Source organism: Tursiops truncatus, chromosome 1 (assembly GCF_011762595.2).
Source record: "Tursiops truncatus isolate mTurTru1 chromosome 1, mTurTru1.mat.Y, whole genome shotgun sequence".
NCBI lineage: Eukaryota > Metazoa > Chordata > Mammalia > Artiodactyla > Delphinidae > Tursiops > Tursiops truncatus.
Genome location: NC_047034.1, coordinates 151,430,235 through 151,446,583, shown reverse-complemented (window position 1 = coordinate 151,446,583; position 16,349 = coordinate 151,430,235). Strand labels below are relative to the sequence as shown.

At 42.3% G+C, this 16,349-nt stretch overlaps 1 protein-coding gene across 3 annotated transcripts in view; it reads left to right on the top strand.

Annotated features, from left to right (window-relative positions):
- The first annotated feature begins 484 nt into the window (after positions 1-484).
- Positions 485-16,349, top strand: part of ZMPSTE24 (zinc metallopeptidase STE24) — a 48,963-nt gene continuing 33,098 nt past the window's right edge. Inside the window, exons 1-3 of one of the 3 annotated variants that reach the window (XM_073791505.1) lie at positions 485-659; positions 2,638-2,784; positions 9,953-10,039. In XM_073791505.1, coding sequence (XP_073647606.1) covers positions 537-659; positions 2,638-2,784; positions 9,953-10,039 — 357 coding nt within the window. In that variant the 5' untranslated portion in view covers positions 485-536. The remainder of the gene's footprint in view (positions 660-2,637; positions 2,785-9,952; positions 10,040-16,349) is intronic. The other 2 variants (XM_004316605.4, XM_019938047.3) reach the window with 2 other exon arrangements.

Here is a 16,349-nt window from a genome sequence, read left to right as displayed (position 1 = left end):
AGGGCCGGAGCGGCGGCCCACTCTGTCCGTTCCCGCTTAGCCCGAAGACCAGTGGTCCTGGCCGCGGAAAGAACGGCGCAGGCTGCAGCCCAGCCAGGGCAAGCCCCGTAACGAAGAGAAGAAATTGCCACTCGGGAGGCTAGAACGCGGAGAGTCCGCGGCTCTGCCAGGCCCAGGAGGGAAGCCGGACCCTCAGCAGGAACACGCCGTGGAGGAGAGGGGAAAGATTGTCGGTGCAACACAACTCAGGGGAGCAACGGCTGGCGGAGGTCGGAACTCGGACTGTGGGCCGGAAGTGAGGAAGGCGGAGCTTATCCTGTTCCTGTAGACACTAGGCGGCCCTAGGGAGCGTCAGCCGGGGGAAGAGTGTCTGTGTAACACTGCGGGCTGAGCAGAGGGCGTGGGATGGGACGGGTGTCGGTATAGGAGCTCTCGGGAGGGACGGATATCGCTGTGACACTGCGGGGATGCTCTGAGGGGACGGGTGTCGGTGTGGCACCAGTGCTCGCTGAAGGAGCCGGCGGAACGGGGTGGTCATGGGGATGTGGGCGTCGCTGGACGCGGTGTGGGAGATGTCGGCCGAGAAGCGTATCTTCGGGGCCGTGTTGCTCTTCTCCTGGACAGTGTATCTCTGGGAGACCTTCCTAGCACGGCGGCAGGTGAGCCTAGACAGGGCCCACCTGACCCCGACACCCGGCCAGCTCTAGGCCAGCCTCGGTCTCGACTCCAAGTCCCTGGATGATTGCTGCGGCCCCAGCACCGGCCTCGACCTTATGGGTCTCTACTGAGCCTCCTAACTTGGCCCGATGATGGGGTAGGCCTTGAGGGGATCTGGTGCTTCAGGACGTTTTCCGCAACGTGATCATGGGCCCCAGGCCGCTTAGGATCTGGTGAAAGGGAAGGCAGGGCTGCCGCCTTTTCAGGCCTGAGCTCTTGTACCTGCCCCACAGCTTCCTAAGGATTCTCGGGCCCAGACTTACTTCCTTTATTTTTGGCAGCAACTGATAAACCTTCAGAAAGAAGATACTAAAATTTTATAATCACAACTTGCCCACGATATTTGTGTCATGTTCAACCACAGCACTGGGAAGCCATTTTCTGAAAATGAAGATTTCTCAGTCCTTCCAAAGACCTGAACTCTTTTCCCTTTAAAAAATAAAAAAGAAAGAAAAAAAAAGTGTATATTGTTGTTTTTGCCCAAAGAACATTTTCTTAAAGGCTTTTTTATTGTTTTTATTCAAACAATTAAACAGTAAAGTAGAAAGTTACTTAATAACAGTTCCCTGGAGATAATCACAATTAACAGTTTGATGGATTAGAGATATGAACTTTATTTATTTATTTATTTATTTTTTGGCCACACCATGTGGCCTGCGGGATCTTAGTTCTCCCACCCTGGCGGGCAGTAGAAGCTCGGAGTCCTAAACACTGAACCACCAGGGAATTTCTGAGATCTGAACTTTTAAATGAGATAGATTTGAAGTTTAATTGACCACTTTATGGCTGTCTTTCACTGCTGGTTTTCTTCTGTGTTGGCACTGAATCAAGTCAACTGTAATGGTTAGGAAAACCTTTCTTTTTTAAACTGCTGGAACCTTTTCCTTGAGCACTACAATCTTTTTCCTCTGCAAATTTCTCCTCTCAGATTACATTCTGTATGAATCTTTAAATTGAAAATTAAAAAATTTTCTATATCTGTCATTGTCTGGGTTATATCTAGATTTCTTTTTTAGTCCAGGATATTCAAAGAGGTGTTAAGCTGTATAGCACTAGGTTCTCTGACTAGCTCTTAAGACAGCTTCATTAGTACAGAATGCTGTAGGCCTAGAGAAGATCCTTTGCAGAAAGTAAGCACACAGTATGTACTGTCTAAATTGGAGATGGGGTATTGAACATCTACCTACTTGTCTTACTTTAATAATAAGCCTAGTTACAGTAACTACTTTTCAATAATGTCTTCTTTCTTCAGTTATGCTTTCATGTAATGCCCTTTATCAAGGGTTTGGTAAGGTATCCAATAATAAATAGGGAATAGAGATTTATTGTAAAACCATTGTAGAAAATGCTGTCCGTTATATTGTTTGGTATCTGTTCTCTGTATTATGTACCATGGGCTGAAATTACTTTCTAGAATTTGGTATAACGAGAAAGTTTGTCTTTCTTGAAGACCTGATCTGTTTCTGTCGTTCCTCAAATTTCCCTTAATTTGTCTTTTAGAATCAAATTTAATGACTAGCCACATTATCTGTTAAAACTCATGATTAGCATATTTACTTCCTTCTGTCCATGAATTTAGTTTCTATATTATAGGATGTATGCTGTACCTGGAATGAGTAGTACTCTTTGTAATGTTACAATTTTGGTTTACCTCTGCAAACCAAAGTGTGTGACAGCTTTGATTTTAATTTCACCTAGTCAACTAGTTGCAGGTTCTCTCATGCTTTTACTTTCCTGCACGAGTTGTTTTAGTGGTCAGTGTACTTCATCAAACGCAGTATTTGTGTATGTATAAAGCAAATTCAACAGGCTTAAGTGACAAGTTAATGTTATAAACCAAAGTTTGATCGTAAATGACTTGTAATAAGTAATGAGTTAGCTTGACTGTTTCCTTAAGGTGTTTTCTTCAAAATATTTCAGAGACGGATATATAAAACAACAACTCATGTACCACTGGAGTTAGGACAGATCATGGATTCAGAAACATTTGAGAAATCTCGACTGTATCAGCTGGATAAAAGTACTTTCAGCTTCTGGTCAGGACTCTATTCAGAGGTTGAAGGCACTGTGAGTAATTTACTTCTTGGGGAGACAGTCTGTCAACTTATTTAATACTTTGGAATGTTTATTTTCATTTTTGTATTTTTGTGACACAAAAGAGGGTACCACACCTACAAATCCCAGAATGCTTTCTTAACCTTTGTTATTGATGGTAATGAGTGTGGAGCAAAACAGGCAGAAACATAACTATTTAGGCAGTTGAAAACTGTAGAATATGATAACTGTCACCCTGAGGCCAGGTATGAAAAAGAACTTTTTTTTTTAATATTTATTTATTTGGCTGCATTGGGGCACGTGGGATCTTCATTGCTGCGTGCCGGGTCTTCCTTGCAACGTGCGAGATCTTTCAGTTGCAGCATGCGAACTCTTAGTTGAGGCATGTGGGATCTAGTTCCCTGACCAGGGATTGTACCTACCTGGGCTCCCTGCATTGGAAACGCAGAGTCTTACACATTGGACCACCAGGGAAGTCTCAAAAACGAACCTTTTGTTGTAAGTTATTCTTGTAGCAATCCCAGCTCCTCTTCCTGCCTCTCAACTCTGTAACCTGTCCTCTACATTGTAGCCCAAGGAATCCTGAAACACGATTCTGATCATGTTATTCTCCTACATAAAACCTTTTGCTGGCCCGCTGTTTCCTTCAGGGTAAAGTCCAAATTTCTTGGCACGCTTTATGAGGTCCTTTTGACCTGGCAGTTGCTTACTTGAACCTCATCTTTTTATTCCTTCCCCCAAATTCTTTCCGCTTCTTTATTGTCCATCTCGTACCCAGCTTGGTTTCTTATGACCTTGAGTCTTTTCACATGCTGGTATCTCTGTCTGGGGTGCCCTTCCTCTCCCACTTTGTCTCCACTCTCTCACTGGGCCTGATAAATCCCTACTGTTCCATTAGGATCCAGCTGAGACATCATCTCTTCTAAGAAACCGTTTGAAACTTCCCCATCTCTCAAGTCTGGATAAAGTAGCATCCCATTATTATTCCTATCAGAGTGCTTAGCATATTGTATTGAATTTGCCTGTTTAGCTGACAGACTGGTAGTTCCCTAAAGATAGGGTACTTTAAAGTCTTGTTCATCATTTTATACCTAGTACCTGACATATAATAAGCACATAATTCATATGTATTGAATGAAATAATGAGTGACAGATAATTTTTACTTAGTACAACAGGGCCAGTCTTCCCCCATGCTAAAAGAAGAGAGGCTGTAAAGTACAGAGCCATGTTTCTCAGTCTTCTTTTCATGATCTCCCCTGGCCCCTGACCCTGGTACCTTTTTAGCCAATTTTCCTAGTTGCCCCTCCATGAAATTTTAATACCAGAGATATACTGTATGTTTGTTTCTGTACTGTATGTATACATATATATATGTGTGTGTGTGTGTGTGTGTGCTTTACACATAAAATGAGTAAGACTCCTCCTGCCACCACAGACCAGTTCTTGGTTTTCTACCCCTAAGAACAACTGAAAGTGCATGGCGTTGAGGTTGAGAGCTGACTCTGAATTCAGGTGGCTTGCATTTGAGTCTCAGCTGTACCATACCAGCTATGAGACCTCAGTCAAGTCACTCAACATTTCTGTGCCTTGGTTTTCTGTTAAAATCATATGGTAATAATAGTTCCTCATTCATAGTGTTGGTGAGAGGATTGAAAATTAGTTAATGTATGTAGGACGCTTAGAATAGTGCTGGATCTGCAGTAAGTGCTCCAGAAGCATTGGCTATTGTGTTTTTATTTATTTATTTATTTTTGGCTGCATTGGGTCTTCGTTGCTGTGCGGGCTTTCTCTCGTTGGGGCGAACGGGGACTACTCTTCGTTGCGGTGCGCGGGCCTCTCATTGTGGTGGCTCCTCTTGCCGCGGAACACAGGCTGTAGGCGTGCAGGCTTCCGTAGTTGTGGCTCGCGGGCTCTAGAGCACAGGCTCAGTAGTTGTGGTGCACGGGCTTAGTTGCTCCTTGGCACGTGGGATCTTCCTGGACCAGGGCTCGAACCCGTGTCCCCTGCCTTGGCAGGTGGACTCCCAACCACTGTGCCACCAGGGAAATCCCTTGTTGAAATTTTTAAGGGCTACAAAATAGTGCAATATAAAGTGATATAAACATGAATAGAATCCAGAAGTTTATATTAATGAAAAATGGGTATATATTCTTTTTAAAAAATAAACTATTTTTTAGAGCAGTTTTAGGTTGACAGCAAATTTGAGCAGAAAGCACAGAGCGTTCCCATACACCCCATGCCCCCACATATGCGCAGAACTCTCCCACTGTCAATGTCCCGAGTCACAGTGGTACATTTGTTAGAATAGATGAACCTACACTGACACATCATTATAACTCAAAATCCATAGTTTACATTACCATCGCCTTTGGCATTTTCCATTCTATAGGTTTGGACAAAAATATAATGACTTGTATTCACCATTACAGTGCCATACAGAATAGCTTCACTGTCCTAAAAATCCTCTGTGCTCTGTCTATTCATCCCTGCCTCCCCGCTAATCCTCGGCGTCAACTCACCTTTTTGTCATTCCCATAGTTTTGCCTTTTCCAAAATGTTATATAGTTGGAATCATATAGTTTATAGCCTTTTCAAATTGGCTTCTTTCACTTAGAAATATGCACTTAAGAGTCTCCCATGTCTTTGCATGGCTTGACTTTATATTCTTTTTGAAAAAATGCTCTGTCATAATTCCTCCAGAACTCTTTTAGGTCCCTCAGTACCACTAAGAGAAAGATTCCTAAATTGATAATAAGGTTTAGGTACTTTCACTGTAAGCATGTTTGCTGTAGACAGCTTTGCTGTAAGCATTTTCACCACATAACCGATTGACTGTAAGGCAATTTTGCAGTAAAAGATAAAATAATGAAAAATAAAAGAGGGACATTAAAAAGGACATAAACACGTAAAATGAATAACAAAATTAAAAAGACTATTGCAAAATACAAAACATTTGAATACATTGAAAATGTGTGTGGATTCATGACAATACTGCACAAATAACTGATTTTATTTTGTGAATTGTACCTAAGCACTTGTCTTCCAAGTCTTCTGTTCATAGTATTTTATACAGTTTTTTTCTTGTTGATTTGTCTCATCGTTCAGCATTGCACTTTTTCTTTTTTGCTAAAACTTCTTCCTTTGTTAAGAGAAGTATCAGTTTTCAAATACTAAGAGGCATATTTGTAACTGAGTTCTGTATTGCGTTGTGAAAGCCTCTATACCATAGTTCGTTCTTGGTATGTAGTCAGATGTCCACTGATAGATGTTCCGAAGCTCTATGGGAAATGTGGGTTCAACTTTGCACCTTGGAGACCTCTTTCTCCTCCAAAGTAGTGTGTTTCAAAGTAAGAAACCAACTCTTGGGGCAAATCATCTGTCAGCTCAATAAAGCCATCAATAACATCGCTAACTGGAGGATATACTAACCAGTTGAAACCAAACTGTCAACCCCAAAACTGTCAACCAGTTATTTTATCTTTCACAGCAAAATTTCCTTACAGCCGTTTGGTTATGCAGCAAAAATGTTTGCAGCAAGGTATTTAAGGCAAAGAAGCTTATGGCAAAGATACAGACATGTAAAAATAATTGAGATTGGCTACCATAATTGCTTCCTCACTTAAAGAGAAGAAACTGGCCGTTTGTAGCTTTGTTAAATGATTACAAAATTGTCTAGTTAGTCACAAAATTTGCATTGACAAATATTGAATACTAAGACTAATGTGGTTAAAGCAAAGACTCAGAGAAATTAAATGGCTTGCCCATATAATGTCCAGGTGACACTCACTGCTAAATGGGAGAACTGAATTTCAAACTCTGCTCTTCTGAGTCTTTAAAATTACACAGAAGAAACCATTTTTGATACTCTAGGGACTGCAACATGAAGGTGCTAAATTTATCCTTGGGGAATTAGTAAACTACATTTTTTCCATTAGATAGGAAGTATTTTGTGTTACTTTGAAATCCTGTTCTGTTTGAAAACAATTTCATTAATTCCTATTTTGTGTTGATTAAAATTAATTGGTTTGTAAGCTTTGGTCACAAAGAACAAGTGCAAAGATTAACTTAGACTTTTTTTTTGCCATGGTACTTTCTACCTGAGGGAACATAAGAGGCCCTTGTGACAAATTACAGATGCCACCGTTCACACAAATGTGACAGAGCACCCAGAGATAAAATGTCCCCCCTTTCTGAGACAAACTTTCCTGATATCTCATAGGTGTCAATAAAGAGCCCTCTCAAGAAATGGAATGACTGGGGAGTAGAGTCGGGCAGAGTGGAAAAGCTCAAATTACAGCTTCTCCAATTTCTGCTTGTTTCTGAGTCAGCAGTTTAGCCTCTTTGAGTCTCATTTTTTCTCCTCTTTAAGATGAGAAGAAGATAGATATTAAACCATATTTCATATGTTTTGTGGCAGGGACTGAGTAAGATAATGTAATGAAGCAATTAGTATAGTACTCAACACATAGCAATTACTTAGTCACTGGGTTTCTCTGGGCAAGTTACTTTAACATTTCTGAGTTTCAGTTGCCTTATCTGTAAAATCGAGATGACTATGCTCCCTGCCCTGCCTGCTTCTCAAGACGTTAGTGAAATAATATATGTGGAAGCACAGGACTTGTTTTCGCAGGCATCATTAGTTCTTTTTACAGGACATCCTATCAATACAGAGAAACTTTACTGTTCACCGTGTTTTGTTTTTTATTCCCCAAAGCATGCTAAGCAAGTTTGCAATAGCAGTTTCCAAATGCATTCAAAGTTCATATTAAAGGTACCCTTGATACTTACTTAAAAGCTGGACTTTTGGAACTTCCCTGGTGGCGCAGTGGTTAAGAATCCACCTGCCAATGCAGGGGACATGGGTTCAAGCCCTGGTCCGGGAAGGTCCCACATGCCGCGGAGCAGCTAAGCCCGTGCGCCACAACTACTGAGCCTGCACTCTAGAGCCCGCGAGCCACAACTACTGAAGCCTGAGTGCCTAGAGCCCGTGCTCTGCAACAAGAGAAGCCACCGCAATGAGAAGCCCGCACACCACAACGAAGAGTAGCCCCCACTCGCTGCAACTAGAGAAAACCCACGTGCAGCAAAGAAGACCCAACGCAGCCAAAAAAAAAAAAAAAAAAGCTGGACTTTCAATAGTAGGTGTTCCAGCCTTTCCCCCAAAGCGTTATAAATCCTTAATTCTGCATTATTTATTAGTATTGAGAATAGGATGAAGGAAATGCCATCCCAAGTCAATTAGTTCAACAAGTGGAGCATATACCACATACAGTGGTGCCAAAGCATGTCTTCTGGGAAAACAGTTTATATCCAAGATTGAGTTAAGCTGGATGTAGAGTTAAGGGGCCTTTAAAAAGGCAGTCTATTAAAACAGTGATTTTCAAACTTTGGTGTACATCACATTTAACTGGAGACTGACTCTTAGGCCCCACTTCCAGTTTCTGATTCAGTAGTTCTGGAGTGGAGGCTGAGACTTTTCATTTCTAGCATGTTCCCAGCAACGCTGATGCTGCTGTCCAGAGACCACATTTGCGACCCATGGTATTGTATCAATCCCCTGCATACTGGTAAAAGTCTAAGAGATGAATAGCATCAAGTATGAGTGTGATTGTGGGGAAATAAGAATGCTCAAGTATGGCTAATGGGAGTGTAAATTGATGTAAACACTTTAAAGAAAAAGCTGATAATACCAAATAGAGTTAAAACTCACCATATATTGGTCTAAAAAGGTGTAGAGTGTAAAAAGTAAGTTGTAGAATGATAGATACAATAAGATGTCATTTATATGTGTGTGTATATATATATTCTTTTTTAAAAAATTTTTTTTAATAAATTTATTTATTTATTTATTTTTGGCTGCGTTGGGTCTTCGTTGCTGTGCGCGGGCTTTCTCTAGTTGCGGCGAGCAGGGGCTACTCTTTATTGTGGTGCACAGGCTTCTCATTGCAGTGGCTTCTCTTGTTACGGAGCACGGGCTCTAGGTGCTCGGGCTTCAGTAGTTGTGGCATGCAGGCTCAGTAGTTGTGGCTCGTGGGCTGAGAGTGCAGGCTCAGTAGTTGTGGCGCACAGGCTTAGTTGCTCCGCGACATGTGGGATCTTCCCGGACCAGGGCTCAAACCCATGTCCCCTGCATTGGCAGACTGATTCTTAACCACTGCGCCACCAGGGAAGTCCGTGTGTGTGTGTGTGTGTGTGTGTGTGTGTGTGTGTGTGTGTGTGTGTGTGTGTGTGTGTGTGTGTGTGTGTGTATACATATATATATTCTTAAAAAGCATATGTAAACCACTTTATTATTTATGGATACATATATAAAAATGGAAAGTAGATTGGAAGGACACCTAAGAAATATATGATAGTGCCCAAACCCCTCAAAGCCACAAGGAACCATGTCTGAACGGATGGGAATATTGTGCTTCTAACCAAGGAGTGTGATCACACTCCGGGGCTCCACAAGTGAAGAAACAGTACGTTGACTCCTCTGGGCAAAATGATTCCACGAACTTGGTATCTGTTGTGAGAAGTCGTGTTTTGTAAGCATGTATTCTTTTCACATTTTAAGAGCTGCGCTGTTGTTCATATGTCTTATTGGTTTGGTGAATATCTGTGTTCGCTTTATCTGCCCAAGACAAAGGGTGGTGCTGAGAAAGTGCCTTACTCCTATGATACCCTGACTGCTACCTCAGGATTCACTTTTTCCTGACCCAGAGAAGGCTCTGATAGCTCATTCTGTCCCCCAACATGGTAGGTGGACATGACTCTGTACTTATATCGATACTAATACTTTGTCCTAACCAAGAGGCTATTTCCTTTCAAGGAAAAGCCAGCTATGGAGCCATAAAGCCTGGCTCAAATTCCGTTTCTTTCACTTGTTAGCTGTGGGATTTTCGACACGTTGCTTAGCCTTTCTAAGCTTAGTTCCTGATTATTAAGGTCTTTTGACAAAAGTTTTTTTTTTCTCTAAACAGCTTTATTGAGGTAAATTAACAAATCATACAGTTCATCCGTATAAAGTGTACAGGCAAAAACCTTTTAACAGTGTAAACTTAGTATCTCAATTGGTTTGTATCTGTCTAAATGCATATTTTATCCTAAATAAGATCTCTCTTTTTTTTTAACATACTTTCGTATGATAGTTTCTAGTACTGCTTCAATGTGACCAACATGTGCTTTGTTTTATAGCTTATTCTTCTCTTTGGAGGAATCCCTTATCTCTGGAGACTCTCTGGGCGGTTCTGTGGCTATGCTGGCTTTGGACCAGAATATGAGGTATGTCATTCATTAGCATATATTTGTCAGTCTTTCTTTTTCCTTGGCCAGCTTTCTACTAAAGTTAATTTTTTGGCTTCTACCGTTATTAGGCTTCTCTGTCTCTGCAGTCCTTGTTGACCTGTGTTAGCATAATGCAAGTTACTGTAGCAAACCCCAGAATTTCAATGGCTTATTACAGTAGTTTATTTCTTAATCACATAATAACCCAGTGTGAGTATTTTGGGTGTCAGCAGGTGACATCTTTTATGTGGTAAGTCAGAGACCCAGTCTCTTCTTATATGGCTCTGCCATTCCCTAAGTGCCCCTAAGTTCTCTGCATCCAACAGGCAGATGGAATGAGAGGGTGAAGAAAGTACATCCCCTTCTTAACTCCCTTGGCTCCGAAGTGATACCGGTCCTTTGCATTCACATTTCATTGGTGAGCCAGTCATTTAGTCTCAGATGCAAGAGAGCTGAGTAATGTAGTCTCTGGTAGGCAGCTGCTTCTTGGGAACAACTCTATGAAAGGGGAAGCATGAATTATGTTGAACTCACGCTAAGCAGATACCCTGTGCCACACATGCTTCGCAGATACTTTCAACAGAGACAGAGAGTATACCTCTTAGAATCTCCACTGAGCTGCTTGAGTTGACTGCCCACTCTTCCAGGAATTCCAGTTATTGGAATCAAAGCCTTCGACCTGAGACTTTCTGCCTGTAACGGATGCTGGGACACTGCTTTTGATTCTTTCTTGGAAATTGCCAAGTCTGTTCTCTCCTTCCTGATTGTTTATTTGAAATGTTGGGTCTTATCTATACATGTAGGTACCTTGGGCTTTAATTCAGCTCATCCTGTATCCCTTTTCTGTGTACCGTTTTCTAAAGGAGCCAAACTCTTTAAGACCTCTTCTTCCTGTGATATCTCTGTATCTTTATAGACTCTGTCCTGACCTGCTATATGCGCTGTTAGAGTTTAACTGCATGTTCTCTGTATTGTTTCATAAAAAATTTAAGGTGGTTTTGTATAAACATGACTGGCTCCTATTTTAGTTCCCATCTTCAATGTCACTTTCTCAGAGAGGCCTTCTCTGACCACTCTCATCTAGAATAGCATCCCTCTGTCACTCTTCTTTTTTTTTTTTTCCCCAGCCGAGCCATGTGGCTGTGGGATCTTAGTTCCTTAACCAGGGATTGAACCCAGGTCCTTGGCAGTGATGGCGCACAGTCCTAACCACTGGACTGCCGGGGGATTCCCCCTCTGTCACTCTTTAGTGAAGCATATCACCTTATTTTATTTTCTTTATAGAGGCACTTACCACTATTTGCATTTATCTTACTGTTTATTCGTTTACTTTTTATCTGTCACCCTGACAAGACTTTTAAGCTCCAAGGGGACAGAGACCTTACATATTTTCTTCACTGCTGTGACTTGTGCCTAGAACAATGCCAATCATGGTGTAGGTATTCCATAAGTATTTGTTGAACGAATAAACCCAATTTATATACATACATATAAAAATATTCCTTACGTTAATGGGACATATTTTATATAATGTTCTGAGACATTATTTTTGTATTTAACAATGCTTTAGAGATCTCTTCCTGTCTGTTTATATAGATCTTTGTTTTCTTTAATGGCTGCATGGTACTGGCAGTCCTCACTCTGCACAGTTCTGATATACACACATTTCACTTACCATGGTTTAGTTAGTAACACCAGTCCCTCAGCAGGTTTAAATTTCAGTTACCACAGTATGTTACAGGCATAAAGTACAAGTTCCCTGCTAGCTCTTCAGTTCACAGATCACTGTGCAAATAACAGATGCTCATGCAGTGACCAATCATGTCAGTCTTTTCAAATTCTGCTGGTGACTGGTCACTGCACATCTGCTATTCAGTGATTCAGAGCGTGCAGTCGTCTTGCCTCCTGGTCTCCCGGCTATACATCCACATGACATTTTACAAAGATGGATCACTGAAAGAGGGAATCGGCCAACAAGGATGAAAGTGTAGCAAAGAAATAGAAGATGATAACACTGGAATTGAAATTCAAATCTAGGAACTTCCCTGGCAGTCCAGTGGTTAAGACTCCACGCTTCCACTCAGGGGGCATGGGTTCAATCCCTAGCTGATGTACTAAGATCCTGCATGCTGTGCGGCGCGGCCAAAAAAAAGAAAAAGAAATTCAAATCTAATGTACATGGTACAGAGGAAACAGCTGACCACATTCCCACCTGAAACAAGCTTTTTTGGGTTTTGTTGTTTCATAATGTATGAAGCACTAAAATACCCTTTCCCTGGATCCTCACCAGTACTTATTATATACATGATTTTTAACTTTTGCCAGTCAGGGAAAAAATGTTACTGTGCTGTTATTTCATACAACTTATTGAATGGAACTTGTTGAATGGAAAAGTCACTTATGAAGCAACATAAATAAGTAAAAGTGTGTGTGAATATCCATACAGATTTTTAATATAACTAGTGTCCTGATGATGAACATTTAGATTGGTTCAATCTTCCTTCCTCCCTCCCTCCCTCCCTCTCTGCCTTCCTTCCTTCCTTTCTTCCTCCGCCCGCCTCCCCCAGCTCCCTTCCTTCCTATGTTGGGTCTTCGTTGCTGCACGTGGGCTTTCTCTAGTTGTGGCGAGCGGGGGCTACTCTTTGTTGCAGTGCATGGGCTTCTCATTGCAGTGGCTTCTCTTGTTGCGGAGCACAGGCTCTAGGTGCTTGGGCTTCAGTAGTTGTGGCACATGGGCTTAGTAGTTGTGGCACACAGGCTTAGTTGCTCCGCAGCATGTGGGACCTTGCTGGACCAGGGATCGAACCCGTGTCCCCTGCATTGACAGGTGGACTCTTAACCACTGCGCCACCAGGGAAGTACAGTTCAATTTTTCTTAATTGCATACACTCGTGCCCATCCTTGTACACATGTCGTTGTGCACATATTCCACATCTATAAGAAGTCTGAAATAGTATATACCAAAATTCCAAAAGTGGTTTTCTTGGGAGAGAATTTTGGCAATTTTTATTTCCTTATTTTTGCTTATCTCTTAAGAAAATTCAGCAATGAACATCTACTTCTCATATAATTAAAACCAATTTCTTCACTAGAAAAAGAAGAAGAAAACTAAGTGGACCTCAGCTTATCCTTAGGCATAGGCAGTGTGTCTTTTGGCAGGACTTTCTGCTTTCCAAACTACCAACAAATGGTCTTATAATCAGTGTCCTTATTTTTTGACAGTGATATTTGGCCCAGCCTTTTTCAGCAGGTAATCAACTTAATGACTCAGGATGCTCCAGAGTTCTGTTGCCACATTATACATATAAGATGGAATGAATAGGTTCATCTCAGACAAGAGGTGAACTGTGCCATCAGGATGTTTTGGTCTGGATCACTCTGCCCTCATGGCGCAGCACTTTATAATGTTCTGTGTCCTGGAGTCTTCAAGTGTTCACTGATAGGGCTAGAGCCCAGATCTTGTTGCTTTTGAGAAGCTATGAGTCAAAACCCCTTCCCCTCACTGCCCAGTAGATCTTATTCCTAGGATATTTTCTCCTTCCTGAATTAGAATTAGAGATCTTCTGAGAGAAACTCCTGGAAGTTTGTGTATTCTCCAACTTCCCCAGTGTGACTGTCACAAGTTCTTTTTTTCAGATAGAATATCTTCCTTAACTCAGTCACATGTCTAAACTCCAGCTCACAGTTGTCTGTTAGGAGTAGAAGGGTCTTAGAGAAGAGTAGTGAAAAGTAGCATTTTGGGGTTGGATTATGAAAATCTTTAAAAGTATAATGAGTTTGCAGTCTTATAGAGCAGTGGTCCCCAACCTTTCTGGCACCAGCGACCAGTTTCATGGAAGACAATTTTTCCATGGATGGGGTGGGGGGACAATGGGGAATGGTTTCAGGACGATTCAGGAGCATTACATTTTTTTAAAAATATTTATTTATTTATTTAGACTATGTTGGGTCTTCGTTGCTGCGCGTGGGCTTTCTCTAGTTCTGGCGAGCCGGGGCTACTCTTTGTTGCGGTGCGCGGGCTTCTCATTGTGATGGCTTCTCTTGTTGCGGAGTACAGGCTCTAGGCACGTGGGCTCAGTAGTTGTGGCTTGTGGGCTCTAGGGCGCAGGCTCAGTAGTTGTGGTGCACAGGCTTAGTTGCTCCTTGGCATGTGGGATCTTCCTGGACCAGGGCTTGAACCCATGTCCCCTGCATTGGCAGGCGGATTCTTAACCACTGAAGCACATTACGTTTATTGTGTACTTTATTTCTATTGTTATTACATTGTAAAATATAATGAAATAATTATACAAGTCACCGTAATGCAGAAACAGTGGGAGCCCTGAGCTTGTTTTCCTGCAACTACATGATCCCATCTGGGGGTGACGGGAGACAGTGACACCCGAAGTGTGTTGCTTATGCCTCTGTGGTCTCGTTTTGGTTGCTGTCACTGCAGAAAACCCTGCTTCACAAAGACAGGATGTTGGAAATGGAAGCAGGCTTTTCAGTGCTTTTGTGTCAATCTCAGGATATTCCACCTTGATTTTCATCCAGAATGTATGGAGATTTGAAGTTGTCTTAAACACACTTTTAAGGCCACTGTCACTTACGATCTCAAGCAGTTGATCCTCTTCTAGCACAGACAAAGTTAGTTCACCTGGCTTATTCACAAATGGGTCGCGGATCCATTCCTTGCCAGTTCGGGGGTCTTTTGTGGTTGGGCAGTAATGCTCAAACTCTTTTGAAAGCTGAGATAGGTGATCATGCACCAGCTGGGAGAAAGAAGGCCCTCGCTCAGTCTCTTTCAAAATCTCTGCTAATGTTTGAAACATGTCAGAAATCCCAGTGTTCACTTGTCGACCCCATAATTCCAGTTTGGCTCTGAATGCCGCCACTTTATCTGTCGACTTGAACACAGTTGTTCTCCCCTGAAGTGACAGATCGAGTTCGTTGAGCAGGTTGAATATGTCACACAAGTAAGCAAGTTTTGTGACCCATTCTGTGTCAGTGAAATGTGCTGCCAGTGGTGACTGTTTTTCTAAAAGAAATTTCTGGAGCGGCTCTCGTTACCTCAAAAACTCTGGCCAGTGATCTACCTTTAGAAAGCCATCTCACTTCTGTGTATAAGGGAAGACATGGGACTTCCTTGGTAGGCTAGTGGTTAAGAATCCACCTTCCAGGGCTTCCCTGGTGGCACAGTGGTTGAGAATCATCCTGCCAATACAGGGGACATGGGTTCGAGCCCTGGTCTGGGAAGATCCCACATGCTGCGGAGCAACTGGACCCGTGAGCCACAATTACTGAGCCTGTGCGTCTGGAGCCTGTGCTCCGCAACAAGAGAGGCCGCTATAGTGAGAGGCCCACGCATTGCGATGAAGAGTGGCCCCCTCTTGCCACAACTAGAGAAAGCCCTTGCACAGAAACGAAGACCCAACACAGCCATAAATAAATAAACTTAAATAAATCATATATTTAAAAAAAAAAGAATCCACCTTCCAATGCAGGGGACGCGGGTTTGCTCCCCAGTCAGGGAACTAAGATCCCACATGCCACAGGGCAACTGAGCCCTTGCGCTGTGGATCCCATGTGCCACAACTAGAGAGAAGCCCGCACGCCGCAACTAAGACCCAACTCAGCCAAATAAATAAAGAAAAAAAAATATATTTTTTTTTTAAAAAGGAGAAGATGTGTGTGCTCTGCATCCATCTCCTCACAGAGCTGCACGAACAGATGTGAGTTAAGGGCATGTACTTTAATGTGGTTGATAATTTTAATCACATCCTGCAAAATGTTGTTAAGTTCAGGTGACATTTTTCGGCTAGCCAGCAGTTCTCTATGGATGACACAGTGCGCAGACTCACATTCAGAAGTGACCTCTTTGACTCGAGTAGTGAAACCAGAAAGCCGTCCAGCCGTGGCAGCCGCCCTGTCCGTGCATATACCGACACAAAATGACCAATTCAGTTTTCCTGATATGTAATTGTTCAAAGACTTGAATAGTTCCGCAGCTGTGGTGCTGGTTGGCAACAAAAGTGCACATAACATATCCTCATGCACACCTTCCTGAAAAATATATCGCACAAAAACAAGCATTGTTGCCTTGTTGTCAACATCGGTAGACTCATCAACCTGGATTGCATACCGTGGTGACTCATTAATCCTCTCTAACAACTGTGCCTCAATATCCTCTGCTATTTCATCAATTCGTCTAGTTATGGTGCTAGATGACAGAGGAACACGTGCCACCTTTTGAACTGCAGTCTCCTAAAAGTTCATGACAAATGTCCTCAGCAGCAGGCAGGATCAGCTCTTCACCAGTAGTGAAGGG